The sequence below is a fragment of the Periplaneta americana genome, chromosome 17 (assembly GCF_040183065.1).
Source record: "Periplaneta americana isolate PAMFEO1 chromosome 17, P.americana_PAMFEO1_priV1, whole genome shotgun sequence".
Taxonomy (NCBI): Eukaryota; Metazoa; Arthropoda; class Insecta; order Blattodea; family Blattidae; genus Periplaneta; species Periplaneta americana.
Window position 1 is genome coordinate 58,300,261 of NC_091133.1, and position 23,164 is coordinate 58,323,424.

General features: G+C 35.9%; 1 protein-coding gene across 2 annotated transcripts in view; it reads left to right on the forward strand.

The window, feature by feature from the left end:
- LOC138692804 (zinc finger protein 501-like) overlaps positions 1 to 16,353 on the forward strand; it is an 86,703-nt gene extending 70,350 nt beyond the window's left edge. The window contains exons 5-6 of one of the 2 annotated variants that reach the window (XR_011330135.1): positions 11,772 to 11,906; positions 15,044 to 16,353. Coding sequence is in view for 1 of the 2 variants with exons in the window: in XM_069816025.1 (XP_069672126.1) it covers positions 430 to 516; positions 15,044 to 15,934 (978 nt within the window). In the remaining variant the exon portion in view is untranslated. Of the gene's footprint in view, positions 1 to 321; positions 517 to 11,771; positions 11,907 to 15,043 lie in introns of those variants that run through there. The other variant, XM_069816025.1, reaches the window with a different exon arrangement.
- Positions 16,354 to 23,164: the final 6,811 nt, after the last annotated feature.

A 23,164-nucleotide genomic window follows, 5' to 3' on the forward strand; every position in this document is an offset into this window, starting at 1 on the left:
ACTCCGATATTGAGAGCCCCATACACGAACAGACGAACTGCGCAGTTTATGACAACTATATTATCAGTATAAAGCGTTCAAAACGGCGCAAAATGTAGACACAGAATCTTCATGTATCTTAATTGAACGCGTGTTTTAAACTTGATTCTTTCAATATTCTTGTCCGATTACATGTGTACGCGCATGGAAAATTGAACCGTGTAGATGCAGTCTCTAATTGCCGCTCTTTTTATTTGAACGAGAACACTAAGAACCAACTCGTTGCTAAGAACAAAAACTATCGAAGAAACTGATGAATACTTCGAGCATGAAGAATGAACCTGATGGAAAAACAAACTTGCATCATTATTCTGTTTTTCACAGTTGTTTTAGAAGTTTCATTTGCGTAGTTAAGCTGAGCGTCTGTGAGGGCCTTTACTTTGTTAGTAAATGTCATCAACACCGCCATATTGGTATTTGCATATTTGTAGCATACAAGATAAGAGAAGAAAACATCAGCAAGAAGCAGAAGAAGAAGTAGGTAATGGGCTAAATGTTGATCGTGAAGGAATAAGATTGTACCAAAGAATGCATACCTGATTTCTGTTGTTCAGTTGAATTTATGTAGGGTGCGAGAAGTATTTTAATGTTAGCGGCTATAAAAGCAATAGAATTCATGAGCTCTTCCGAAATACTAAAAGCACACTAGTTATTTTATAATATTGGAATTGAAAAAATAGTTTAGAGCCTATGCCAAACTGAAATGATAGCATACTGATATATAGGAAACATCCAAACAATTATTTTGTTAATTAAGTACAGTTAATTTAGAATGAGCTATTTTGTATACTGTATTTTTTTTTTTTTTATTTAAACAAGTAGGCCTGACTCAACCTTGGACTGGGGTCTCTTGCGCTTTCCATGATGGGTAGAAATCAATATTACTGTAATTACCATATACAAAGTAGTAACAAAAAAATTCTGTGATGTATTAGGGATGTGCCTGTACGTAGAATACGTCACCCAGTTTCGGGAAAGAAACTACAGTTGTGGGTAGTTTCAATATTTTATTTGAAACTTCGGTATCCCCCAGACTTCACACAGGAAAGAAAACGTACTTAAATAATTTTCACATGCCTCGACCTCATGTCACTTAAATCAACGGTTCTCAACCTTTTTCAATGAAGTACCATCCTAGACTGTGGTATCACTATTTTTAATCACTAACCAAATTTATTATGGGAAAACTCGGTGTGTTGCACCCAGGGTTCTAATTTGCATTTCTATGCTCCAATGCCAGTAATTGATTGCTTTATTTATGCGTGTTTAATTAATAGTTTTTTTTTACGTAGGAGGGACCTGAAGGCTTGCACTGCAGCCTGAGGCTTATTGTGCTTACCACTCCTGTTCTGTGAATGATTGGGTAGCTGAATGGCCGCACTATGAACTGAACCCGGACTATTATATGGATGATGATGATATGTGAATTAATGATGGCGAAATGAGTCTGAGGTCCAATGCCGAAAGTTACCCAGCAATTCTGCTTCGATTGGTTGAGGTTAAACCCCAGAAAAAACTCCAACCAGGATTTGAACCCGGGCCCGTTCGGTTTTTTTTTTTTTTTTTTTTTTGGGCCAGACGTACTGTTACTCCACAGTGGTGGACTAAGTAATAGTTACCAGTACCGGTACTCTTAAAATTATTTAATGGAGTGTTCCATGAAATATACGGAAAAATACATATACATTTAAACTCTATTTGTTATATAAAAGTAAATAATAGGCCTACTAAAAATTACATCATAAGCACATCGTATCCCTGCTGATGCTAGAATCTGTAACAAATAAACACAGTTCCTGTGTGTGAAGATTGTGCTTGTAAAGCAAAAGTCTACTTCTTTTTGCTAGGTTTCAGCTGAGTTAATTTGAATCTTAAATCAGATTCAACGTTCAATTTATTCCTGTACTTATTTTAAAAATAAATTAGAGAAGAAAACCCACATTCACAAAAATAAGTAGTACTGAACACCATAAAAAGTTTTACAGCTTTTTCTGAGATGAGAGAGTATTAATTTCCTCTTTCCAACCAAAAGTCTATTAAATCCATTCTCTTGAACACTTGCTACAGACTTTTCGTCACAAGAGAGCTCGTCTTTCTCAGAAGTAGTTAAGGATTCTGGCAAGATGTCGTTAATAGAAAATGGGTTAGTAATCCAAGTGACACATTATTGAAATCATTTTACTTAACTTTTTCATTGTTTGAAACTTTGAAAACTGGTATATTTTTATATTTTATGATAATTCATATTTTTATTTCACACATTGTTGAAGTACCACCCAGTAGTGGCTCACATACCAATAGTAGTACATGTACCTTAGGTTAAGAACCACTGACTTAAATAATTCCCTCAACTAACCCACTAACCTTGTCACATTTCTCGGCTTAATGTCACTTAACTACTCCTCATTTAACCTATCGATATCTAACCCATAAAGAAACCTAAATCAGATGTCAGTCTCTGTGTGTATGTGTGGGGTGATATCGAAGATTGGCCCAAATTTTTCACTCAAAATGTATCGTACATGTCTAGTATCACTTTAATATTGCAGAACTTGTGATTACAAACAAACGAGTGGTCGCATAGTTCTGTATCTGCTATTGATGCCAAGATATTACTGAAAGTGTACGTGATATGGCTAATTTTATGCATAACTTTGACACTTTCATGTCCATAGCGAGGGGATGTGGCATCATTGGGTGTGATCACACAAGTTACATTGGTGCATAGCCTAACTACTAACAACATTGGACTGTGCCCCGTAGTCTTGTAAGCAGCATTTTAAATCCAGCCAAATTTTGTTTCAACACAGATTCTGGAAGAAGTGTCCATACTTGGAGCGAAAAAATAAGTATTCTACCGGAAATAAAAGAAGCATTTTACTTTGGGTAATCACACAGCTTGAAAATAGCAAATATTTTATGAATATATTCGTTGATCTAATAATATTCATAGTACCGGTAATGGTATAACCAGACCATTTTTGATAGACTTTCATCATAATGGCCATCATTAATATTCAGAATAGTGAATTGATTATATGCCCATAAAATCTATATATAGAAGACCTATTGTCAGTGCCAGATTTAGGTCTAGGCAACCTAGGCAGTTGCCTAGGGCGGCGGCATTTTCTCTCTCTCTCTCTCTCTCTCTCTCTCTCTCTCTCTCTTCCTCCCCCCCCCCCCCCCCCAGTGAAATTTGTTTTTAAAACACTAGTTGGTAAATCTTTCCTGAAGTTTGTTCTTGAACACTTTGTGGAAGTCAGATATTGTTTTGTTATCGCATTGTCGTGATTGTGGCAGCTGCATAGTTATATTGTAATGCCGGTATCACATTATTATACTGTGAAACTGCTTGTATAAACAAGAATGCATTGTTGAAAATCAAATTCGGATGTATTTATTATATTATCATTGTGAACAGTAACCAGAATTCTCAGTAACATTTCCAATACAATATATCGTCAAAATTACTGTTTAATCACTTTCCAACATGTGCACTATTATAGTTTGATATGAAAGGTTTATTCTGCAAAGAGTTTGAGTTTATTTTTCAATTTACTTTATACTTCCTATCGAAGTAAGAAATACTCGTAATAATTGTACCATCAACAAAACCAATGCTTAAAAATAAACCACAGCCTCCCTTTCGCAAATCAATTTTGTTTCAACAATGGATAAGTTTGAATATATTTCTTTGCATCGAGTCTGATGTGCTTCATCAGATCGACTTTGATGACATTATCAATGTTTTCTCTGTGAAGAAAGTGTGGAGGAAATCTTTATAATTCACAAGTAAGATGCATGTATTTTGATTCCAGTAATTTATTGTTTTCTGAATTGTAACATTTCACTTAAAACTAATTTAAATTAAACATGACTTGCATAGTAACTCCTCATAAACCGTTTGTGAGAGTTGGGGGGCAGCAAGTTGTTACCTTCAGAGTGGTAGAACTGTAAGTCACCTTTAGTGTTGGTGAGATACAAGCTGTAGAACCATGTACGCGAGCTGCTCATTATGTGCTGTGCTGTAATCAGAGATGATCTCGCTGAAGTGCTGCCTTGCGTAATAATCGATGTTCTGAGGGAGCGTCTCCAAAATGGATTCAATCAAATCCGTAACACCCCAGGGCATTTGCACAGTACCGCGAAGCATGGAATGCAGACTCAGGGCATGCGTCGAAGCAGGAGTAGGTCCTTTGAGAAATTTTTGTAAATGTGTATTGTTAAATGTATCACATGTACCATTATCAGTAAACCCATAACTCCCTAACGAAGGGTTTGTGGATCCATGTTCATAGGAACTTTTTGTTATGGTTTGGTGTCAGGAATACGCTCCCACATTTATGGACACATATATAGATACACCCTGCATAACTATTTTAGCAAACAAAATTATTATATTTGCTAAACAAGACTAACACTGCAAGCAATACCAATAAAAACACATCACATTTCACTACTTAACCCTTTTGAGTCCCATGTTGGATGACATCCGCCACTGCAATATCCGCGTTGCATCCCATGGCGAGCAGCATCCGACACATTTCTCGCGCAAAGTGACTGCAATATTTAAATCCGTGACCCATCTCGGGTGACATCCGCCCCTGCAATATCCACATTGCAGTCCCATGGCGGGAAGCATCCGACAAATTTTTCGCGCAGACTGACTGCGGTATTTAAATCCGACCGCAAAGGGTTAACAGTGATAATCAAGATTGAGAATTCAGATGATTTCAAGATTGGCTGGCAGACAACCAACCTTCAAGGAAGATATAAATATCTGAAAATATACATACATAAATGTTCTGTATTTCACTTCAAACCCAGCATTCTCCATCTTTCCTGTTTTCTGCCATCCTCTTAATCTCCTTATATGATCCATATAACTTAATGTTGTCTACATATCATTTCATCTTCTGCCCTGAACTCTTCTTCCGTTCACCATTCCTTCCAGTGCATCCTTCAGTAAGCAGTTTCTTCTTAGCCAGTGATCTAACCAATTCCTTTTCTCTTCCTGATCAGTTTCAGCATCATTCTTTCTTCACCCACTCTTTCCAACACAGCTTCATTTCTTATTCTGTCTGTCCATTTCACATGATCCTTTCTTCTCCATATTCACATTTCAAATGCTTCTAGTTGCTTCTCTTCACTTCGTCATAATGTCCATGTTTCTTCCCCATACAATGCCACACTTCACACAAAATACTTCACTAGTCTCTTCCTTAGTTCTTTTTCCAGATATCCGCAGAAGATGCTCCTTTTTCTAAAATCTACATAATACAATTTATTTTATCTTCTGAAAAGTCACATCAGATTCAAATATAATAGTCTATAAGTTATAATTTTTAGTTTAAAAAAGTCTGAAGTTTTCAGGAGGGGAAATTATTCCCAGGTCACCCCCTGAATTTATCACTGCTGCCTTCCACCAGAACTTCATATATCCAGACTGCACACAGTCTCATGAATATATTAATAGCTCCTGGACACCTAGACCAAACCAGAGACCTGCAACTCTCAGAAGTGCTGTCGTGATCTTTACTGATAATTTCATAGTGTCAAATGTTCAACATAGACTCCCTCCTGACTTCTACAATAATCCAAGTGGAGCTACTGGCACTAAAGAAAGTGGTGATACAGAGTATTAGAAGGGGGGCAGTGCATCCATTATCTGTGACTCAATCAGCACTCAGTGCAGTGAATGAGAAGTATGATCTCACTAATCTACATCCAATTGCACTGGTAATTAGAAAAACTATCTCTGAATTTGACATACATGTATGTCTTGGATGGGTACAAGATCATGAAGGGAATAAGGAGCACAAAATAGCAGAATAATTTTCCAGAGCTGCAGCATCCTCCGACATTGTAATTGAAGACATCGGCTGTCCAGTTTCTTTATTCAAATCCAAATTAAAATCCCAGTTAACGAGTGAATGGAGTGTATTCTATGAAAACAGTGTTAATGGTCAAACCATAAAATTATTTTTTCCAACAGTGAAAACCAGAGTATTATCGAAATATTTTGAACCCTCTTATGTACTGATGGTTCATGACAGAACATGACAAATTTAAACATTACTTTGAACGATTTCACATCAATTCACCGAATGACTATTCATCATGTTCATGCAAACATCCTTTATAGACTGCTTAGCCATGTTATTCTTGACTGACCAATGCATGAACGCAAAAGATACATTTTACAATTCTATTTGAATGAATGTACGACGTAATCGCTTTTTAAGGCCCCATTGTTAGAAGTACTACAAAAATTGTGCTGTCTTGCAGAACTTGTAAAGTTTGTAAATTATGATTAGATAGAGAAGCGTAACTAATAGGGAAAAATTAAATGTTAGCAACATTATTGATATTTGCAATTATCAGTTATGTTGGAAAGAACACATCAGCCAAAAGGACCCAGATCACCTCCCCATCTTTGCTTTTCAGTATCAACCCAGAGGCAAGCAAGATTTGGAAAGACCAAGAAGATGATGGCGAGACCAAGAACATAGTCTATTTGTGATTTATATATATATATATATATATATATATATATAGACACACACACACACACACACAGGTGGAAGTGAAATAACCTTGCAGATTGAAAGGGATGATAGAATACACTAAAATGAATGTAAAACCTATATTACTTTTTGTAATTAAATGCTCGGTTAATTAGAAAATTAAGTTTGAAGTTTCAGCAGTCTGGCAACATCACCGCTAACACACTCTTCTTGTGACAAAGATGTAAGTGGTCAACGAACTCGGCGTGTCTCGCTAGCTGAGCTGTTCTCTGGCGCTGTTTTGGAATCAACTCACATCATAAAGTGGCTTGAATTTAGAGGTTTTTAAAATTAAATTTACACAAAAACCGTTCACACTATTGAAATACGCCAGAGAGATAAATTATTCTTTATTAGTTTTCCTATCGATATGGACAAAAGTCATGATCCTACTCACAAAAGTTAGCGAATAAGAGGGTGTTAAACATTTGAGGAAAAAAAAAAAATTTTTCTGAAAAAACTATTAACTGTCCACCAATATGATGTAGATTTTTGTTACATACAACATGAGCTATTCGCTCTGAAAATCTGCAAGGCTATTTCACTTCCACTCTGTATATATATATATATATATATATATATATATATATATATATATATATAGCTAGCTTCACCTTTACAGACAATTGGCATTAACGGCAATCCTACGTGCCTGCCACTTATACCCGCAAGGAAATGATCCTTGTACTCATTTCTATTATAGGCTGAGTAAACTCAGGAACACAGTACAGTTGGAAGGATTAGATCAATGGAGAAAATCCATGACTCCATTGGGAATCGAAACTGCGACCTTCCAACTTTGAAGTATTTGCCTTAATTGCGATGCTACCATGCACTCCAAATTATATAGAACATTGTAATAGTACTTTGTGATACTAATGTTGATAATTACTGTTTTTCTTCTTATTAAGACAATGTGGTGTTTATGTAGAATTGAACTAACTACAGCCCTAGCATACTTCCTGTAAGATAGTCCTCCAAGTACTTGGAAAATTTAATAGATAAATAAATAATGGGTACTTATGCAACTGATGGGGTGCTTCAGAACTCCAGTAACAATTGTTTTAGGAATTTACATATCCCGATAAATCTAAATAGGCTTTGTGAGTAAAAATATAAATTCTGGATTCATAATCCATAATGTTCACATGAATAATTTTATCTTGACAAGATAATGTTATTATTTAACTAAATTTTCTCATCAGAAGTAATATTATATATACTAAGTATATTAAAATCACCACACAAAGTATAATAAAACAAACGAAAAGAATAACAAACGTATAGAACCAGTAATTACAAAACAATTCTAGCTTTGCTATTGCCTCTTTGAATCACCAAGATCTTATACAATCACAGTTTCAATCATTTTATTGCTGTATGTGCGGATCCACATGAAACTGAACTCTGTGCTAAGATATTATATACTGTGCTATGAGACAATTGAGAGATTTCCTTGAACTTCTTTCTAATGGTGATCCAGTTTCGTCTAATTTCTATTCTGTTAAAATAGCTCTTCTATTTGCTTTCTTGTCCAACACCGAAGCAGAAGTGCAAAATCTTAGAAAATCTCTACCGTTGACTCGTTTGGAATGTTTATACTAAGAAACTTTCCCAAAAATTTTAATCTACACTCACAATATGACCTACACTTAGCAAAAGTATTCATTAATAACACACATTGTTCTACACTATACTTCATGTTTTAAACCCTACTTTGAATTCATATGCGCTCATCTGCAATAAGAATAACTGATTGCTGAGTACTAGGTATTGTGCAGCATTTGTCCAATCACCTGAACTCAGAGACATTTACAATTTTGAGTTCATCTTTTTTTTTTTTTTCTTTTAAGTAGTTTCCAATATTACCTTCAATGACCCATGTTCTCATTTGAAATTTCGAAGTTGACCACAGGTACTCCTACTTCCGGTTTGTTACGGGAAATGGTACTACCACCAATAGATTCTTTACATAGGTTTTGGTTATCAAATTTTTTTTATGAACAATCAATATCATATAATTTTCGAGAAAAAAGGCTGATACGGGTGGTCTGAAGCACCCAGTATATACTTAAACTTTGTAGTCTATGTCTTAATTTTGGCATTAAAGAGTATGTATTTTGTGTGCAATCTTAGAACGGAAGTTCATCTTTTTGTTTAGATGCATATTATACGATTCCATTTAGGCATATCTTTTGAATGATAGCTAAAATAATAAACTGTATATGGTAATATCATTCGCAACATAATAAAGAAAATTAATGGTTTGGAAATATGCAAAACATATATAGTAAGACCTTCGTAACACTCAGTTTTGACAAAACATGTAAAGAGAAATTCATTACCTCCTCTGATAGGATGGTAGAGAAGGATAGGGTTATCAGAATAAAAGTTTGTGTAGAAGAAAACCGCCAGTGTGCTCATTGCTAATGTACTGGGCTTATAAGCCAGAGGGCCTGGGTTCAAATCCTGGTCAATCTGCCTTGAATTTATAACTCATATTGTGCAAGCCTATGATCAAGGCGTCCACACCTGTGGAGTAACGGTCAGCGCGTCTGGCCGTGAAACCAGGTGGCCCGGGTTCGAACCCCGGTCGGGGCAAGTTACCTGGTTGAGGTTTTTTCCGGGGTTTTCCCTCAACCCAATGTGAGTAAATGCTGGGTAACTTTCGGTGCTGGACCCCGGACTCATTTCACCGGCATTATCATCTTCATTTCATTCAGACGCTAAATAACCTAGAAATTGATACAGCGTCGCAAAATAACCCAATGAAATAAAAAAATGATCAAGGCAACACAGGAGTTTTCTGTGGGTACTCCAATTGTTCTGTGACATCCCAACAATTCTCCACTGTCTGGATAGTATCCGATAAACTAAGTGGTCTAACTTCTTGGCACTAGCTATGAGCTATGCTTGTAGAGTTGGTGCATATAACGGCAAGCTAGGGTACTTGTAGAATGAGTTGAGTGAATCTTAGAATGAATTATAACATCAATGTTTATTACAGAAAACTCGTTAATTAAAGAGATTTAAGTAATTTCATGCTTTTATTGTAATGAGTGTAACGAAAATAGTGGACAAAACTTCAGATGTTGATTCCTCATACGTATAGAAGAAACGATGTTTATATCAACATGCATCCAAAAATGCTTGGTTTCTAAGTACAGCTTAGAAGTATGATCATAGTGCATTCCAATACATTTGTTTGCTGAAATTATTTTAATGCCTTTTGTTTACATTTCTTCAGATTAACTATTCAAAATGTCCACTTTCTGCCTCAGTACAGGCTGTAGCTCGTTATCTCATCGAGATCCGAACATGCTCCCAAATTCCTGGCATAGTTGTTATTGTCTCAAACCCTTTGAAATCCTCTGATGGAGAGTATCTACAGGAGTTGAATAATACACCAACGACTTTAAGTGCCTCCAAAAACAGGAAGTGCAATGGGTTGAGATCTGGTCAGTATGGAGGCTAAGCATATTCTCATCTTGATGAGACTACGAATTATAGCCTGTATTCAGGCAGAAGCTCGACATTTTAAATAGTTCATCTAGAGAAATGCAGACAGAGTGCATAATAATAATTTCAACAAACAAACTTATGGATTACACTATGATCCTACTTGTAAGCCCAACTCATAAACAAGCATTTCCGGACTCATGTTGATATAGAGTAACAATTTTCTCTTCTATACATATGAGAAATCCATATCCGAAGTTTTGCCCATTTTTTTCATTACATTCTGTATATGAACCATTTCGGAGGACATGTTTTTTGATAATTCATAGGAACTGTTTTCGTTGTGAAAGAAAGACCCTACAGTACTAATACATATAACAGTATAAAGCAAAAGCATGTACTTCATTATAATACATAATTACTCTCTTTACTTAGATGTAGCTGACATGTGCCATATCTATTTTTAAATCTATCTAACCAGCCGGGACAGACATTGAAATCTTTTCTACCTTCCTCTAACATCTCTGCTTATTTAGCCTTTTTTTTTTTAATTATAGGTCTAGATAATGGTATCCCCATTGCATTTTCTTGGGTAAGCTAGAGAAATACTGCTCCATTAATTTTTTTCAGCTGAGCTTCATTCATAGTTCTGTAGTTTGGTAGAAGTTTTTTTATTTCGATCTAATCCAATTCGAGACTGTTGAGATGCCAACTCTGTAATCTGCTGCGATGTTTTAAAATATTGCGTCATTTTCCGCTCATCCCACAGCTTCAGGTTTTTGTTTGATCACCATAATCACACATTTTCTTGACATCGTAAAAGTACATACTTGATAAAATAATTTAACACAATATGCACTAACAACTGCTTAACACCTACAGCATTACAAGTGAATATACATGGAATCCAGTGGTGATATTCGGACGAACTGGTTGTTAAATTATTTCTAGGTAATATTTGCAATTACCACGGACATATACCATATATGTTTAACATAGGTAGTATGGTGCAGTTGGTATAGCGCTGGCCTTCTATGCCCGAGGTTGCGGGTTCGATCCCAGCCCAGTTCAATGGCATTTAAGTGTGCTAAAATACGACAGGCTCATGTCAGTATATTTACTGGCATGTAAAAGAACTCCTGCGGGACAAAATTCCAGCACACTGGCTATGCTGATATAACCTCAGCAGTTGCGAGTGTCGTTAAATAAAACATAACATTTTAACATAGGTACACATGAGAGGACTGGCTGTTAAACTTCTTGAATAACACCACTGATGGAATCAGTTGTCACCTGTCATGCAGGCATAACTGGTTCCACAATTTGGGGAAGGGGGTAGATGAAAGGTACGTAAACAAAGAATAACTTTAATTTGATGGGACCAATGTACATCTATGAGCTGAGGATGTGGAAAGGCAGATTTTCCTACCTACTGCAGTCCTTAATGAGCATTAATTTAAGTCTGTGTTATGGCCCTAAAAATATGGTATGTACTTTTACTTCGCTGTTTCAGTTAAGCAAAGTTCGCTTAAGCAGGGTTTTACTATATATATATATATATATATATATATATATATATATATATATATATATATATATATATATATATATATATATAGGAATGGAAAGTTGAGAATTAAATATTTCGTAAACAGGAATGACCGCTCTTTTTATAGATAATCTACAGCTGGTATCTTTTGTTTACAGGTGTATGGTTTAGTAATTTACAACTAATGCAGCAATAAAATGAGTAATAATAATAATAAGAATGAAATTCCTGTACATCTACCCATGTATCATTATCTGGGCCTTATTCCAGGGAAGATGGCCAATGCTATGGATGTAAGTAAGAAGTAAAGTTATTTGCTAATATTTGTTACCTTTCTACAGTTCTTTTGTTTTCCTTTCGATTTCATACAAATAAACTGAATGAGTTAAATTACTGAAAATTGTTCCAGTTCATTGTCTCACAGTAAACTGAGCTACCACTTTTCCTTTTTTTTTTTACATTTTATTCGGGTCCACCGAGTTAGCTCTGTGATAGAGTATCTGCCTCCAGACTAGCCAGTCCAGGTTTGATTCCTGGCGGGGTCAGAAATTTTAATACAAAATTTCTACCTCAGGACTAAGAGAGATGGTGGTGCACAACTTCTAATCACTAGATTGTGCATCAATATGCCTGGGTTAAATCCCAAATCTCTCCACAGTGCATATGAAGAGAAAGCATATGTCACTGTTGATAGTGATTCGTCCGTCGGATGGGGACGTTAAGCCTGGTGGCCCCCTTGGTGCTATTCGACAGGAGTAGGCTACGTGCTGGCACCGGGTTTTCCCTTCTCCCTTCCTCATCTTCATCATCATCATTCATTCCAGACACTACACTTACACGAACACTTACACATACACTCACCCTAGTACACGACATAACTCTCCACAGATACACATCATGTGCAGTGTGACCTGCTGAAGTGGTGTACAACTAGAAAATGGGTCACAGTTATGCCATCTATTCGCAGCATACGGAACCCGAATCACGCAAGTGAAGTGGGTGGACATTGGATACACACATTTTATACTTGGAGAAGTACCATAAATAAGTAAATATACGACTTTTCTGAAACGTGATACCGGTAATGAAAAAGTTCTAACTAATAAGAGAAGTTAAGCTAATGAAGTACCGGTATTCATTCATTCACAGTTTTCTGCCCAAGAACAGGTCCTGTAAAATAAGTAAATAGAAGTTGAAAATAATAAGTATCCGGTACCGGTATAAAACAACATCAGGATACTGACGTTTATTTTCCTAACCAAACTTTTAAAATGATGTTTGCAATTAACTGAAATTCCTAATACAGAGAAATTAATAATAATAATAATAATAATAATAATAATAGTGATAGTAATAGTAATAATCTACAAAGTATGGTTCCATGTGTATCCATTCAGACTCCAGTTTAAGTTTAAAATGGGTCTGTACCAGGTATGTATCCAGGATATCTAAAATAAAATATACGGGTATTTTAAAAAAACCACAATATTAAAGTAGGCATACAAAATTAAGAGTAGGCATAGTGTTATACATTTTGATTACACAACTTTTAAGACTATATCACTTCGGAATATAAAGTATGTACAGAGTGTCCCAAATTAATGTATATACATTTTGAAACACTATTTCTCAGCAACGAGATGAGACAAATATGATTTTTGCGGTTTTGTATTCCTTAAGCCCGTACATGTTCTAAATGGCCCCTTCTGCCATAGTACACTCCCAATAACGATGTACAACAGAGTGACATACCAACTGGATTGTTGCTAATGGAATATCATTACAGGGATGTTCAATCTCAACTGTCAGTTCCTCCAGTGTTTGTGGTTTTGTGGCATACACTGTGTCCTTTAGAGCTCCCCATAGGTAGAAGTCTGGAGGGGTTAAATCCGGAGATCGAGGCAGAAACTGCATCCATCTCTGGGCCATCCCCATTTAGTGCGTGGACAAGTCTCAGAATGTAAGGCTTCCATTTTTGAGCTCGCAAAATTCCATAAACACTGGATTTGCTGATACCAATCTCACAAGAACATTGCCTCATTGACTTCTTTAAGGATTGTGCAAAAGCCTGCATGACTGCATCAACACTCTCATTATCGATGGAACTTCTCTTTCTTCTGCACCACCCTTTCAACACATCTTGCACCATTGCGTCAACTTCAAACTTGTCTCAGATTCTTGTGATAGTTAACCTTGTTGGTGGTTGTGTTCCAAATTCAACCCTCCAACGTTGTTGAACCTCAACAACATTCTCCACTTTCCAATAACATTTCAGTATCCACTCATGTCCATCGAACGATAATTGCACCGCCATGTTTGTTTATAAACAGATGAACATGTTTCCATGCTTTCCGCTGCCTTCTGAATCATAAACCGCAAAAATCGTATTTCTATCTCATTTCTTTGCTGTAAAATATATTTCAAAGATTGTGTACATCAATTTGGGACACACTGTATATGCTTTCACGTGTTAATTAACTAGTCAATAAAATAACCTAGTTAATTAACACGTGAAGGCATATGTACTTTATATTCCATAGAGGTTTCGCCCTTCTTCATTAGCCTATATAGAAAATCGGCATATGATGCTAGCTGTAGGCACAGGCAAGGCTACAAGTATTTGGAGCAAGGAATGTAGAGTTGGAAATATCACAGCTATCCAGATCCTTCATTATATCAATGGTATGTAGGCACTTTTGTTTCCACATATCACACTGTATGATGTATGCACTATGCAACTTTTACAATGGCTGTTGTTGCTTGTGCTTCAAAATAAATAGACTTACCTATTAAATGAGTAGTCCCACACTGGCGTCATGGTCTAAGGCATCCTGCCTGGACTCATGTTACGGAATGCGCGCTGGTTCGAGTCCTCATGGGGAAGAAATTTTCTCATGAAATTTCGGCCAGTGTATGGGACTGGTGCCCACCCAGCATCGTGATGCACTTGGGGAGCTACGATAGGTAGCGAAATTCAGTTACGCAAACCAGCTATAATGGCTGGGGGGCTCATCGTGCTAACCACACGATACCTCCATTCTGGTTGGATGATCGTCCACCTCTGCTTCAGCATGTGGCCGTGAGGCCAGCAGCCGGCTGGTCGGTCTTGGCCCTTTGTGGGCTGTAGTGCCACGGATTATTATTATTAAATGAGTAAGTGATCTTTTATAACTATGCATGAGGGCTGTCCAGGAAGTAAGGTGGTGGTGATGGTGGTGGTGATTCTGGTAATGGTTATGTTAGCAATATTGATGGCAGAGGTGAGAGTGGGATGTGAATGATGATGATTATGATTTTCTGAATAATTATACAGTATGTACATTCACATTGACAATTGTGGCATGTTATGTGTTAAACTTTTATCCATGACAGTTGTATTACAGCAAAAAATATTTTTATCCATGATTACTAAAAATATTCTTTCTTACAGAATGTTGTTCTCAAGGACGGCGTGTTTTATAGATACATCGCTGAGGGAAGTCGTCAGTCAGCCAGCTTTCCATTTATTACAGGTGATACAAAAAACTTTACAGGTGAAGTGAAAGAAGAGTGTAGGGCTGAAACTAGAATTGAAGAAGTAGAGGTAGTTGTTGATGTTGATATTAGGAGTGACACTTCGAGAGGAGAATTAGCAGATGAAAATTCTAATCATTCCACAAGTATTACTTTAGAAAGTAACATCGATGATTATATAGATCTTCAGTCACTTTCCAACAAAGGAAAAGGGCAGTTCTATTGTAGAATTTGCTATAAGAGATTTACACAACAAGTAAATCTGTCAACACATGAACGCATCCATACAGGGGAGCGACCATACCGATGTGAGATTTGTTTGAAAGCATTTACTCAGCAGTCTAATTTATGGAAGCACGTACGAATACATACGGGAGAACGTCCCTTTCAGTGCAACGTATGTCCAAAGGCATTTGCACAGCAGGCCAATCTGTCTAAGCACCAACGAATACACACTGGAGAGCGTCCATATGCTTGCAACTACTGCACGAAGGCTTTCTCACAAAGAGCCAATTTGCTTAAACATGAACGTACACACACAGGTGAAAGACCTTACCGCTGTAGATTTTGTTGTAAAGCATTCGCCCAACAGAGTAATCTTGATAAACATGAACGAGTCCATACAGGTATCAAACCATATTCGTGTAAGCAGTGTCTTAAAACTTTTACACAACAAAATAACTTGACTAAACATGAAGCTGTTCATTGCAAAGAAAAACCTTACTCATGCCAGAATTGCAAGAAATCATATACACAGAAAAGTAATTTACAGAAGCATGAAAAAAAATGTAAAGACAAGAAAATATAATCTGTATTTTCTTCTTTATTGTTAAACTGGAGGGTTTTGTTGTTTTGGGGTGTTTTAGAAACAGTATATTATTGTATTACTTTGAACTTTTCACTGTTATTTATTAAGAACCTGTACATTTCTTTTTGAGTTCCTTATAGCAATTTGTGTATAATAGGTATAGATGAAGCTAAAGAATAACATGAAGTTACTAAATAGTATATTATATAAATGTAAATAACTTTTATGTGTAAAATTTCTGTGATATATATACCATTCTGTAACTTATATTGAAGTAATTACAGATCTTGCAAATTTAAGTGTAGAAATGTTTGTTTTCATTGACTTCTATTCAACATAAAACTACACCGTCATGATATGGTGGGAAAATTACTGATTGGATGACTAAATTTCTTTCCATTTTCCATGCCCAGGTTTATTTCACAATGAGTTTAAGATGGAAAGTTTAATTGAGAGGTACTCTTATTTTCCTTTCTGTTATTTTCATAATTTTTCCGTAATTCATTTTCACTATAAAGTAAGTACAGAGACAGAGCATTTAGAATAGAAAGTGAGGTAATTCGGCAAGAGTGTAATGGGACTTTTAAACCCCACTGGGGTCACCACAGCAACTGAGCGAAACATTGGTGTGATGATCGTTTAAAGACTGCTGTTTTCCTCTTCATGCTGTGGACAGAGCAGGTAGAACTAGCTCTATGAAATTAAGGAGATATTTCTTGTAGTGTTCGGCTGATTTTTATTGTGCCGGTTATGTGAAAAAGTAGTAATATGCCTAATTGTTTTGTTCTTGGTGCAAATCTGGTTATTATTCTGTAAGGAATTAAGACATTTCTTTTTTCCACCCAAAGACTAGGCTGTTTTTCAGAAGTGGTGTAGAGCAATTCCGGAAGACAGAAAACTGCATGCGCGTTCCTATATCTGTGTTATCCATTTTTCTGCAGTTTTGATAGTAAGAGCCGATAAATTTATTATTGATGGTAAAGAGGTAGAACTTCCACGGAAGACCTGGCGACCAAAACCGATTGCCATACCACATATTTTTCCGAACTTGTCTCGATACCTTAAAAAATGAAAAGAAGAGAAAATCTCCAAGCAAGAGGACATCAATCCTTTCTCATAACAATGTATCCTTACCAAATACCTTCTGAGTAAAGATTAATTTTTGGTCCTACAGAATATATCTGTTATGGCAACAATGGTTATTAGAGGAGAAAAATTCGCTTCGGCGCCAGGGATCGAACCCGGATCCTTGGTTCTACATACCAAGCGTTCTAACCACTGAGCTACGCCGAAGTTCAGTCCACAGCACCAGACCGAATTCCTCTCTAATGTTTTTCCTTTGTTACCTTACTCCATGTTCGACATATATGTTGACATATGAAGAGTCTACTGCAAAAAGGGGGAATGTCGTAAATTTGTGAAAAATGAGATGAAGGTTCAGTACTATAGATCAAAAGGAATAGAATATAATACACTTTGTCGCACTGCAAGAAAGATGATCGTTTCAGATCTACATCATGTTGAAGAATTGATATACCACACAAAGAGTAGGAATGTCACAGTTTAAATTGCATTTCCTGCAAAATGCTACATTCGACATTCTCCCTTTTTGCAGTGAACTCTTCATATATTAAGTCAATTGCCATTATACGTGGCGCACACTCAATTGAGTGACTTGATTGCCGGGATTCCACAGTATTATGCACTAAATCTAAGTAAAGATTAATTTTTGGTCCTACAGAATATATCTCTTATGGTAACAATGATTCGGTCTGGTGCTGTGGATTAAACTTCGGCATAGCTCAGTGGTTAGAGTGCTTGGTACATAGAACCAAGGACCTGGGTTCATCCCTGGCACCAGAACGAATTTTTCTTCTCTAATAACCATTAAATACCGTCTGGCTATGACTAATTCCATCTAAACTAAATAACCCAGTAGTTGATACATCATCGTTAAATAACCAAGTAAAAAAAAAAGAATTGGGCTTGACACCCGAAAATCAGAACACCTTAGCTACTCTTGCGCTCGTGTGCATGTATGTGCCATTACTCTATACCTGGATGTCCAAAATTATATCTAGTTACATTGGCCATAATTCATTCCAGCAAATGAACGCCAAACCAGCATTTCAGCTGTTTAGTGCGAGTTTGTCAAAATTGATACATTTTTAGAGCCATAAACTGTGATCGGTTCGAGGGAAGTGAAACTACAGAAGAATTCACAAGGTGAAAGAACGACCTTGCAGATACACTGAACTCGACTCCCTTCTCTGCCCTGTACAAAGGATTCTAGCATTACACGATTTTATAAAATGTATTACACGTAATTGGCAATACAAAGAACATGTTTGCCTAAGAAAGAACCCTTGAATTATTTATAGAGTGACAATTCAGAGCACTCACGAAAAATATTAATTCTTGTGGAATAGTAGATTTAAATACATTCTGACAGAAAAAATTTAACCAGGATTCTCTAGAGTGACATTTCGAAATCAGAAAATGATTATCTTGTGATGATCACCATAAACTTTTTACATCTGAACATTTTTCCATCTATGTACCAGTTAAAAATGTGCTGTATTCAAGTGATAATTGTGAACTTCTAATTGAACCCAAGTATCTAGCTTCTACTTCATTAAATGTACATATTTAATTATTAATTATTTTATTTTTAATAATAGCACTTCAGTCGTAATTAACGTAAAAGTTATTTCAGTAACACAAGTACAGTATAATTTGTATGTACAGCTTACAATTGCATTACATTTGTTTATTATGTTCCACATCATAAGAGGTTCCTTTTTATTTTATTTTAGTAGGTTATTTTACGATGCTTTATCAACATCTTAGATTATTTAGCGTCTGAATGAGATGAAGGTGATAATGCTGATGAAATGAGTCCAGGGTCCAGCACCGAAAGTTACCCAACATTTGCTCATATTGGGTTGAGGGAAAACCCCGGAAAAACCTCAACCAGGCAACTTGCCCCGACTGGGAATCGAACCCGGGCCACCTGGTTTCTCAGCCAGACGTGCTAACCGTTACTCCACAGGTGTGGACCAAGAGGTTTCTAATCGAGCATATGAGAAAGTAATAGATCTCATGGAAAAGTTGTTAATTTAATATTCTCCAATAAGTAGCACACAGCTAGTTAATACAGTGTCACTAATTTTACAAAACACAAAATAACCTAGATATGTCAGAAAATCGAAACTTGCATTAACATAGAAGCTTAATTTGTAAGTCTGAGTTGCACATAATATTTCTTATTCTTGTTCCCCCCGAATTACGTATAAACCAGATACAACTGCATACTAATAAGTAAATAGTAGATCAAAACTGTTAGTGAAAATATATTGTCTCATTTATTATATTATATTCTTTCTTGTGTATAAAAAAAACTATAATTTCATGTCAATGCATAATTTATAATGCCACAAAAATTTTCATTTTTGTGAAGCTGTAGTTTTTTGCATACTTCTGGCTAAAGCCGGCAGAATGATCCTATTTTCGGTTGATTGTTATATTTACTATTCAGTGGTGTATTATATAACTCACAATTTGCTAAGGTAGTAATATTACATTTTTTAAATATAAGTAAAATATTGTAACAGACTACTCTATAATACATTCTTATCTAATGGGTTTCAAATACCTTTTGCATTTGCCGGAATAGCGCTTCTGAAAGTGCAGTCAGAAAACAAAGCTAGCGCCACTTGGCGACAAACCACTGAACAAGAGGAAGTAACGTCACTTTCTATTCTATCTGCTCTGACAGAGAGTTAAGCAAAACATTGCAGCAATTATAGTCACAGAACCAGTGCTATGGAATTCACATCCTTTCTTAGACAGTGCTTGCTGATGAAATTGAGGAGGAGGAAGAGAAAAAAGTATGACACAGTGATCAAATGAGAATTACAGAGGAAATTGAATTATGGAGGAAGAAACTATCCCGTACCTATTATCTTTGTTCATCACAAATATGACATATCTAACAGGGATTGTACTCCTTAACTTTATGAGAAAGTCATCAGCTGACTGAGCTAGATGTGGTAAACATAATTAGTACATTAATTATAATGGGGAAGAAGAGGGTTATTCTCAATGAGAGCCTATTTTTAAAGAAAATGGTTAATTTGTGTCTAGTTCTCAGCTATTTATTAAACTATATCTGCTATCTTGCAACACAGTAACACTGCACAATGTTAATAGTCTAGCGAGAGTTTCACCAGGAGCATGGCATCCATGTAATCATTGTTCAGAGTTAGGTACTAGAAACGTCTTAGTTATGTCAAGTAGAGCACAGTTTAACTTGAAGTCGTCGTGTTACAATAGTAAGCAGATTTTAAGTGTATTTATGAACCGGCATTACTCTTGCTATGTGCCTATTCATTCATTCATTTTTATATTCCATAGATCTTACATGAGCAATGAAGTTTTAAGATGTAGAACAAGTCAAAATTTTACAATATTACAATTACAATTTTTACAGTTTTACAATTTAGTAATTTTCTACAATGATGAGGTGAAGTCCGAGGATTCGCCAAAAGATTACCCGGCATTTGCCTTTTGGTTGGGAAAATCTCGGAAAAACCCAACCAAGTAATTAAATCAAAGGGTTGAAATGAAGTGATGCCGAGGACTCGCCATAGACCATCCGGCTTCAGTCCCACGACTGGGGAAAACCTCTGAAGAAACCATTCAATGAGACCAAAGGGGGATCCAACCCAAGCCCGAACGCAGCTCCGGATCAGCAGCCCAGCTAGTCTGCCGACTGAGCTACATCGATGGCTCTACTAAAAATATACAATACATAGCCAATCAGATTATTAAATTTACAAACGCAAATGATCATTCATCAGTTGAGCTATATGTATAAAACAAAACAACAGTGGCGTAGCGTCAATGTAAGCTAAAAAGCTCAGCTTCCCCAGTTAATAATAATTTCATAATAAACCTGCAGTTTATGGACAAAATTATTTATTAATTTTAATAGAATTTATATTTACGCATTAAATATTGTGATGCAGCAGCTCAGGATGATTTGTGATGCAGCAGTAAACAAGAAGCCTGCACACACCAGCTTCCATGCAGACTGGTTTCTTACACTCATTCTTCTGTGTAACCCACCCCGCAGATTTTCCATCTCTTTCTAACTAAACTATCCTGGTCGCAAGGCTCACAAGAAGCTAGCTTTGACATTGAAAATAAGTAGTTTCCGAGTTATTCCTTTTCGTCAGTTGTGTTCAGTTGAAGTGTTAGTGTGCATTGTGGCTGATATAATAAATAATGAGTGAAATAACAGTTCCTGACACCAATTTACTTGAATTTTTTAGGACAATTCTATTATCAAGACTGACTTACGTACAAAAGTGTGATTTAAAAAACAAATGACCGACTCCCTTGCTGTCAATGAAGGACACAACCAAAAGACAGACGCATACTTACGTACTGTATCTACTGACCGTTAATGTTGTGATTCCTCTAACTATGACAGGGAGTGAGCTAATGTTATACGTATACGTGTCTATTTGTTAGAGATATGTGTAAACCGTGAAATCATATTTTACTACGTGCCATTTGAGATCATGCCTTATTTGTGTTACTTACAAGGTTCCAACCAATCTTCGATTGCTGACTTGAAATTGACTACTATTTACTTTAAGACTATATTTTTGTAATACGTTTTCTCATATCGCATGAAAGACAACTTGAGTTAGCTTCCCGTGCCCAAAATTTCATGCTACGCCACTGCAAAACAAGTAAGTTAATTAAATTTAAGGCATAAACAATTGAATCAGTTGTGATATACAGAAATTGATAATACATATCATGCAAACTACTTCAAATTACAAACACAAACAATTTATCAATAGAGCTATACAGATTACTATTCAATTTAAAGCATATACAATTCATCGGCCAAAACTATACAGACATATACAATACAAAGTAAGCAGATTAATTCAATTTATAATCATAAACAATTCATCAGTTGAGCTGTACCGACTACTACACAATTTGCAGCATATACAATTCATCAATTGAGCTATACAGACTATCATTCAATTTACAGCATATACAATTCATCAGTAGAGCTATACAGACTAGTATTCATTTTAAAAGCATATACAATTCATCAGCCAAACTATACAAACATATACAATCAAATTAGTTCAATTTACAAACTTATTTTCGTTAAGCTATACAAAATGGTACAATTCATATGAAGTAGATTAATTCAATTTATAAGCTTAAAAAATTCATCAGTTGACCTATACAGTATACTGTTCAATTTACAGCACATACAATTCATCAGTTATGCTAAACAACAGATTAAGTCAATACAAAAACATATTTTAGTTGGGCTTTATAAAATTGTACGATGAAAGAGTAATGGAACGGAGAAAAATTCTCTCCGGCGCTGGGATTTGAACCTGGGTTTTCAGCTCTCCATTCCATTACTCTTTCATCGCATGATGACGCAGAATATCTGCATGGAAATATCATATGTACTTCGGTACATTAAAATTATATATATATATATATATATATATATATATATATATATATATATATATATATAAAATTGTACATGTCATTTTAAGTAGACTAATTCAATTCACAAGCATAAACAATTCATCAGTTGTGTAGAAGGTATGAGTATGTAGAAATTTGGTTAATTCTTTTCTAAACCTTTTCTCATAGTTCTCATGTGAGGGTGGTTGGCAAGTTTTGAGAAAGTGTAAACCAAACGCAACATGTGACTGCTCAAAGCTGTCCTGTAAGAAGTTAGTAAGAATGCTTTGGTGAATTTATACTGTGAAAACATGTAGTCTTGTCATGGTGAAATGGCTACGAATTGTGAGTAATGCATGCAAGTGCATAGTTGAAGAGTATCACTTTTAAAGCCCTTCACTCCCAACTTGTAAGACATGTGGGATGGATGTTGATCCTCACGTCACATTTTGCTGGATTATCCAGGTTTAAGCCGCAACAGTCATTCAGGCAACAATATCTCGGGAAACACATGCTGTCTCTCAAAGAATTTCAAGAAATAAAACCCAGTTGCATCACAAAGTTGGTCATCCACTGCAGACTCCTGGGTTAATTTACAGTTTATGGGGTGCACAATGGGCTATTTGTGCCTAAGTCCTTTAGTAGCACTGTACACCTCAAAATCTGTGCGACAGTGGCTAACCATGACAATATCTTTGAAAAATATTGGAG